At 45.7% G+C, this 8,574-nt stretch overlaps 1 protein-coding gene across 2 annotated transcripts; it reads right to left on the bottom strand.

Moving 5' to 3' along the window:
- Positions 1-640: 640 nt before the first annotated feature.
- PIM3 (Pim-3 proto-oncogene, serine/threonine kinase) lies at positions 641-5,015 on the bottom strand. 2 transcript variants are annotated; one of them, XM_073573474.1, is made up of 6 exons: positions 4,361-5,015; positions 4,162-4,271; positions 3,333-3,383; positions 2,885-3,248; positions 2,231-2,407; positions 641-2,148 (listed from the first exon to the last, which is right to left on the bottom strand). In XM_073573474.1, the coding sequence occupies exons 1-6, from the start codon at positions 4,443-4,445 to the stop codon at positions 1,964-1,966; spliced, it is 972 nt and encodes a 323-aa protein (XP_073429575.1). In that variant the 5' UTR covers positions 4,446-5,015; the 3' UTR covers positions 641-1,963. The 2 variants fall into 2 exon arrangements, with proteins under 2 accessions (XP_073429575.1, XP_073429577.1); XM_073573476.1 differs by lacking the exons at positions 4,162-4,271; positions 4,361-5,015 and adding an exon at positions 3,918-4,023.
- Between the last annotated feature and the right edge of the window lie 3,559 nt (positions 5,016-8,574).

The following is an 8,574-nucleotide window of genomic DNA, read 5'->3' as shown; positions in this document are numbered from 1 at the left end:
CAGTTCCCAGGTTAAGATATGTGGAATAAATGGACATGCAGCATATGTAGAGCCAGCACTGAAAACCAATTTCTGCCGATTTTCTAGGCAATGAGATTTAGCAATATCTCTGCTTTGAGCTACAGTAATACTGGGGATTTTTCACCAAACTGTCAAATCTACAATGCATGTGTGACCATACCCAAAAAGGCTTTATAAATGCTACAAGACAGATGTTCAGAAGATCTCACAAAATCTATATTCACTTATTTGTAAGAGTCTTGCTTGCTTGAGAAGTTAGCGAGTTGGATGAGATTTGTTTACATGCAGTGCAATCCTTTCCAAGGGACACATGCTAGTCCATAACTACGCCAGGGAAGTAGAATTCTGAGTTGTGAGAGCCTTGTCCTGGCACTCAAAGGTTTGCATTGAGAGCTTGTGACAGTTACTTTGGACTTCCAGTCACGTCACAAGATGGCGCTGCGGGCCTGGAGTAGCACCAGAATAGCTAGACACCAGCAGGCGAGTATAATATTAGGTGCAGAGATCTTGTGTTGGTAGCACCAGTCCAGCGCTGAAATAAAACAAAATGATGGGATGGTGCTTTAAGCAGTCAGAATATGACGTAAACATGCAAACACCACATATCATTGAAAACAGATTATGTACAAAAAGTTTAATTGAAATACTTGTATAAAAAAATATGATCTCCATACATTTCACACTGTTAAAAGAAAAAAAAAAAAAATACAAATCATAAACAAGCTGCATAAAATGCAGCCAGATCACAACACAGCTAATAAAATAAGTTAAGGTCATGACTCTGCCACTTGTCCTCCCAGAGCCACTGCATGGAGACTAGAGTAATGCCAATAATTTAAAATCCGGTCAAAAAAAAAAAAAAAAAAAAAAAAGCATAATTTTACACTTCTGGCAACCCATACCAGACAAAGAAGGCATAAGAACCAACTCATAAGTCAGTTATTCTATTTTTCTTAAATTAGACTTTATACAACAATTATCCATCTAAAAACTGACTTGCTAAGGTTATGGAAAGAAGGGGGAGTGGAAAAGACTGGGAAGAGGACATGATTGGAATGCATTAGAGTCACTAGTTAGCTTCCTTAATAGGATCCCATGAGGAAAGGTAAAAAAGGAAGGGGGGGGGAAGGGAACAATGTAAAGCACAGTGTTGGATAAATTCTAGACTAATAAATTAATCAAATAAATAGTGAGAAATTGTCTAAATACCGCAATAAATAACTAATACAAGAAATTAAATACAGATATGGAAAAGTAAAAGTCCTTGAATATTGCATTGATTGTGCATATAACATGCCCATACACACTTAAGACTTGTGGGGGGTGACAAGGGTTGGGAATATTGAGGATAAAAGGTCCTGTGTTGCCCAGTGGTAGAGATGAGAAAAAGGAACTTAAATGAAGTGGAAAATAAAACAAACTGCATTCCTGCTCAACATGACCGTACACCTTACATGAAGAACATGTCATAGAAATGGTCACAATCTGCACTCATCACAAGAGTCACTTGATATAGTCCACTGAGCGCATGTCCCATTACAGCAAGTGTGGTTCCAAATGGCCCACGATGCCGACCTATGGAGACACAGCTCCAGATAAACCCAAAATAAAAAGTCCCACTGAAGCAGCTTTCAAAAAGGCACTCAAAAAGCAAATAAAAATATAGTCCAAGCTCTATGAGAGCAAAACAGTATACTATTTAGTCAATAGGTCACTGCTTCTCTTAGGTCAGGGAATTCCATGTTAGTGTAAGCTTTGGCCCACAACTCTCAGATCCTCATGTCAAAATGAAGTTTCATTCCAGAGAGATAACTGCAATACGTTAAAAAAAAAAAAATCCTGTATAAAGGGTTATGTATAGGATAGTGAACGCTGCACCCTCCAGGCAGTTGGCAGCAGCACACCCTTCCGTTTGGTGCCCCCTACTCTTGCCAGCTTCTGTCTACAGACTTTCGTTGCTTGAGCTTGTGCTGGATGCATCGGTGTCAATTGTCCTTAGTCTTAAGTCACAGTCCTCGGACTTCGCTAGGTCACATTTACACATCCATGGGTGGTCGAATATTTGTTCCAGACTCGGTCGGTCAGAAGGCCTCAGAGAAAGGCACCTTTTGATAAGTTGTTGGCACTCTGCAAGCAAGAAGAAAAGCATTACAACCTAGACCCATACAGATGCCAGTTCCACCGCAGACCATGCTGCCTCTGTACCTACCGGGGGAAATTCTTCTCCTGAAGTATAGTCGCACGCGCAAGATCTCCTCATCCTGCTCGAAGGGGATGTCCCCGCAGACCATGTCGTACAGCAGGACACCCAGAGACCACACTGTCGCAGATCTGCCATGATAGCGGTGGTACCTGACCCATTCTGGGGGACTGTAGACCCTTGTACCTATAAACAAAAATGAGGGGGTTTAGTGACCTGAAACAATGACAGAAAGGCAATGCCCTGCATGTGCCCCCGGTCCCCTCCCCCACAGCATTGCCAGGAGCAGCCCTGTGCATCAGCTGTTTATTATGCTCCCTTCACACACCACGTGCCGTCTGCAGCAGCACTCCAAAAATAGACACAAAGGGAGGAGAGGTGGGGGCAGCGGCAGGTCCTCTCCTGGCAGACCCCCTCCCCCACCAGCAGCTCCCTCTCCTCTCTACTGCTCCTTGGATACCAAACACAACCGCTCACGTGACTGCCGGCCTCAGGTTTCACAACAAACAGATGTGAGAAGGCGGCAGCTCCAGCCCGGCTTTCCCGCCCATCACTCACTCTACCGGCACATGGGAGAGCTGCAATGCAGATACCGGGCGCACACACCCGGCCGGAGCGCACCCTGCCACCCCGCCCACAAGGCAGCGCGGCCACTACACGTACCGTCAAAATCCGTGTACACCGTGTCCTTCAGCAGTGCCCCGGAGCCAAAGTCGATGAGCTTCAGCTCCCCACTCCTCAGGTCCACCAGCAGGTTCTCGTCCTTGATGTCACGATGCACCACCCCACAGCTGTAACAGTGGCGCACAGCCTCCAGCACCTGGCGGAAGAAGCCCCGGGCGGTGTCCTCATCCAGAGCCCCCTTCTCCGTGATGAAGTCAAACAAGTCCTTTACTGGCTCCGGCCTCTCCATAACGATGAGGAAGCCGTCCGCCCTCTCGTACCAGTCCAGCAGCTTGATGATGCCTCGGAAGCCGGAGCCCACCTTCTTCAGTAGCACGATCTCCAGGGGAACCATCACTCCGTTCTGCAGTGGGGGGAAAGGAGAACGTGGCTATATTCACTGAACACACCGGGATCCCACCAGATTCCCAGGTCACCAGACACTTACCAGGGTGCCCCAGTCTGTCACCCGCTCCTTAGAGACGTGCTTCACTGCGACCTGATAGGAGACAAGATCAGAATCCATCATACACGGGAGATCAGGATCCACCAGCCACACGAGCAGTCACATCACAGGCAGGAGATAGGGATCCACCATACATGGGTGATCAGTGGCCATCAGCCACACGAGCAGTCACATCACAGGCAGGAGATCGGGATACACCATACATGGGTGATCAGTGGCCACCAGCCACACGAGCAGTCACATCACAGGCAGGAGATCGGGATACACCATACATGGGTGATCAGTGGCCACCAGCCACACGAGCAGTCACATCAGACAGGAAATCAGGATCCACCATACACACGAGCAGTCACATCACAGGCAGGAGATAGGGATCCACCATACATGGGTGATCAGTGGCCACCAGCCACACGAGCAGTCACATCACAGACAGGTAATCAGGAGCCACCATACACACGAGCAGTCACATCACAGGCAGGAGATCGGGATACACCATACATGGGTGATCAGTGGCCACCATACACACGAGCAGTCACATCATACACGGGAGATCGGGATCCAACATACACGGGACATCAGGGGCCACCATAGACACGAGCAGATCGGGATCCACGTTGCAGAGGTCAGGAAATCGGGAACCACCCACACGAGCAGTCACATCATACACGGGAGATCAGGATCTACGATAAACACGAGCAGTCACATCATACACGGGAGATCAGGATCTACGATAAACACGAGCAGTCACATCACACGTAGGAGATCGGGATCCAGCAGCCACATCACACGAGCAGGAGAGCCGGTAACTCACCGGTAAGCCGTCCGCAATCCTGCTGCCCGAGTACACGGTGCCGAAGCCGCCGCTGCCCAGCACGGAGCCCACCTGGTACACCTTCTCGAACGGCTCCTTTTCCGCTTTCACTAGGGAGACACAGAGCTCTCGTTAGCACCGGTCGTTAGCACCGGGGGCTCCGAGCCTCCCGCCCGCCAACACCGGTGTGAGCCCCTACCTGGCTGCAGGATCTTCCCCGGCAGGTGGTCCATGCTACTCGGGGTGCAGATATGAGCGAGGGAGCCGAATTTAGACAGAAGCATCTTCCGCGGCGTCCTACAGAGCGGAGAGCGGTCCCGTGCCGGCAGCCGGTGTCCTCTCGTCACGTCCGCGTCAGCGCTCCCCGCAACACATAAACAAACCGGCTTGTGCCTCACACCGCCAACCCCATGGAGTCCAGACCACAAACCGTAGCGATAGTGTTCAGGAAACAGAAAATGGCGGTAAATCCACTCCGTATGGTTCTATTTCGCCGGCAGTGTAAATCCCATAGAGCAGCCGTGTGCTTCTCCTCAGCAGCAGCCGCCGCCCTCCCCAGCTCTGAGCTCAATTACTGACAGACCTGCCTCTTAACTCCTAGTATTTTGGTACTGTGCAATCCTCCGAGTATATCCCTCCGCACGCGGCTTGTGGGAAACACCTATGTGCCCAACGGCGCCTTAATTCTTCCCACATAAGTCACCACAAAATGTATCGCATCGGAGTGTCTTCTCCTCACCTCAAAACTGGCAAAGAAGTGAGCCCAGCTCTGCGCTCTAGAGCTTTCCAGCGCGCACTACTTACTAGTAGTAGCTAGACGCGCGGAAGGTTACGTGTCTGAGAATGTAGGTGCACTCTCTCTTACATTAGCAAGTAGGCACGTTTATTTACATATTTATGTAGTGGCGGCTTCACCAATGGCTTCCCTGTATTTAGATTTCAATGTCCCCCCGCCACCAATAGGCGCAGGGCTGTTTTGCATATGCATGAGGTGAATTAGGGGCGTTGGGCGGGAATTCCTAGGCGCGCTTTTCTCCGTTTCTGGCAGCGCTGGGAAAGGTCAGAGAAGCTGAGACAGTCACTGCGTCTGAGGGGAAGGTGGGAGGAGATGTGCTCTATGCCAATTACACAGTGCACCAAAATCACCATGCTGGCTGCGCCCTGACATGTGGAGAAACTGCAGCACGAGCAGCCATGTTTAATCATCGCAATATGCATCGGAGCTAGGCGGCAGCCGCACACTCTGACGCTGCCACATCACCTGGAGCCTCCGTGCGGGTATATACAGCAGCCATGATGCTCCTAGGCTTACCATAGACTGGCTGCGGAAGCGGAATAACCGGCAGAGTGGGGAAAATGGTGCATAGAGAGCAGAGCAGCAGCCATTCCACGGGCTCCTCAGAGCACCTCACTGTGTCAGCCCATATGATAACGGCCTTTATTACAGGCACATTTATTATTACATCCTAGCTGACGTTAGCGTATCAGCTCATAGTGTATGACAGCAGGTCATAAATCAGCTCGTAGTATATCGTATCATCTGGTCATAAATCGGCTCATATTGTACTGTATCAGCCAGACTATGTCATAGCAGGTCATATATCAGCTCATTTTATATCGTATCAGCCAATATTATATAGGCTCATATATCGTATCTGCCCACATTAAGTCATATCAGGTCATATATCAGCTCGTTATATCGTATCAGCTCATATTATATTGGCTCATTTTATTGTAACGGCCCATATTATATCGTATCAGCTCATATATCGTATTAGCCCATATTATGTCACATCAGGGCATATATCAGCCCATATTACATCATATCAGCTCATATTATATTCTGTCAGCTCATATCAACCCATATTATATCAGGTCGTAAATCAGCTCATATTGTACAGTATCAGCCATATAATATCATAGCAAGTCATATATCAGCTCATTTTATAGCGTATCAGTCAATATTGTATCAGCCCATATTATATTGGCCCTTATTATATAGGCTCATATATCGTGTCCGCCCACATTATATCAGGTCATATATCAGCTCGTTATATCGTATCAGCCCATATTATATTGGCTCATTTTATTGTATCTGCCCATATTATATCATATCAGCTCATATATTGTATTAGCCCATATTATGTCATATCAGGTCATATTCTGTCAGCTCATATATCAACCCATATTATATCATATCAGGTCATATATCAGCTCATATATCGTTTCAAGTCATATTTTATCGTATTACCTTCTATCATATCAGTTTGTATTATATCAGCCCATATTAGATCGTATCAGCTTAAATCATCAGTTTTTATTGTATCAGCTCATGTTATATTGTAGCAATCCATGGTGTATTGTATCAGTTTATATCGTATCAGCCCATATTATATTGGCCCATGTTAAATTGTATCAGCAGCTATTATATCTGTTCGTATTATGAGTCCTTGTATAATAGTGTTCCAGCCTTTAATATACGGTAAGTTTCTGTATTATATTGTACCAGCATAAATGATAACTTGTTTTGTACCATCGTATATTATAATTGCCTGTATTATGTTGTACCAGCTTATATTATACATTTATTTATAGGCTGCCAAATAGGAAAGAGTTCTTTACAGTTAGAGCAGTCAGACTGGAATGCCCGACCACAGGAGGTAGTAATGGCAGACACTAACAGCTTTTATAAAAGGGATGGATGATTTCCTCGATACACATAACATTGTAGGTTATAAATAATTTAGTGACAAAAAAAATGTATAATTGGATGAGAAACGTTTAACTTGATGGACCTAGGTCTTTTTTCAACCTATGTAACTATATTATAAATGTGTTGTATTGTACTAGCCTATAATATAAGTGCCTTTTTAAGCTGCGGTATTTTCTGAGCACAGTTCCATAGACGCACCACTAGGGGCGCTGCCTAGCTGAGCAGTGCCAGGCTCTATGCACTGCTATGAAGCAGACTTTTATGGCTCGAGGAGAGCCGTTTTTTAATGCAGCTGAAATGTCTGGCATATTTTACAGGGGGAATGCTGCTCGTGAGGTCGTACGAGGACAGTGAAGCTGGAGACGTTATTATTAGAGGGAAGGAATGCATTTTATAACATGCTGCCTCAATGTCTACATTTTATGTATTGATGTGAGCTTAACAAAGAAGCATCTTGTGCGTTTGAACACATGCTAGGTTAGTGATTCATTAAAACGTGCACTGCTGAGGTACTTCCCTCAATAACTCCCCAAAGCAGACATTGCTACACTACTACAAAATGGCGAATATATATATATATATAGTTTATGAACATGAAGATATTTTTTTCATGTTTAATATATGGACTCCAGCCTCCAAATATTTGGGTAAATTTAGGGACAAACGGAAATGCATTGCTGTGTGGTTATATACAGTTGTGGCCAAAAGTATTGACACCCCTGCAATTCTGTCAGATAATACTTAGTTTCTTCCTGAAAATGATTGCAAACACAAATTCTTTGTTATTATTATCTTCATTTAATTTGTCTTAAATGAAAAAACACAAAAAGAATTGTCCTAAAGCCAAATTGGATATAGTTCCCCACCAAACATAAAAAAGAGGGTGGACAAAAGTATTGGCACTGGTCGAAAAATCATGTGATGCTTCTCTAATTTGTGTAATTAACAGCACCTGTAACTTACCTGTGGCACCTAACAGGTGTTGGCAATAACTAAATCACACTTGCAGCCAGTTGACATGGATTAAAGTTGACTCAACCTCTGTCCTGTGTCCTTGTGTGTACCACATTGAGCATGGAGAAAAGAAAGAAGACCAAAGAACTGAGGACTTGAGAAACCAAATTGTGAGGAAGCATGAGCAATCTCAAGGCTGCAAGTCCATCTCCCAAGACCTGAATATTCCTGTGTCTACCATGCGCAGTGTCATCAAGAAGTTTAAAGCCCATGGCACTGTGGCTAACCTCCCTAGATGTGACAAGAGATTTCAACACAAGATTGTGCAGATGTTGGATAAAGAACCTCGACTAACATCCAAACAAGTTCAAGATGCCCTGCAGTTCGAGGGTACAACAGTGTCAACCCGTACTATCCGTCGGCGTCTGAATGAAAAGGGACTGTATGGTAGGAGACCCAGGAAGACCCCACTTCTTACCCCGAGACATAAAAAAGCCAGGCTGGAGTTTGCCAAAACTTACCTGAAAAAGCCTAAAACGTTTTGGAAGAATGTTCTCTGGTCAGATGAGACAAAAGTAGAGCTTTTTGGGCAAAGGCATCAACATAGAGTTTACAGGAGAAAAAAAGAGGCGTTCAAAGAAAAAAACACGGTCCCTACAGTCAAACATAGCGGAGGTTCCCTGATGTTTTGGGGTTGCTTTGCTGCCTCTGGCACTGGACTGCTTGACCGTGTGCAAGGGATTATG

This window comes from Dendrobates tinctorius, unplaced genomic scaffold, assembly GCF_039654945.1.
Source record: "Dendrobates tinctorius isolate UK_male_01 unplaced genomic scaffold, ASM3965494v1 ptg000035l, whole genome shotgun sequence".
Classification (NCBI taxonomy): Eukaryota; Metazoa; Chordata; class Amphibia; order Anura; family Dendrobatidae; genus Dendrobates; species Dendrobates tinctorius.
This window is presented reverse-complemented; position numbering and strand designations above follow the sequence as displayed.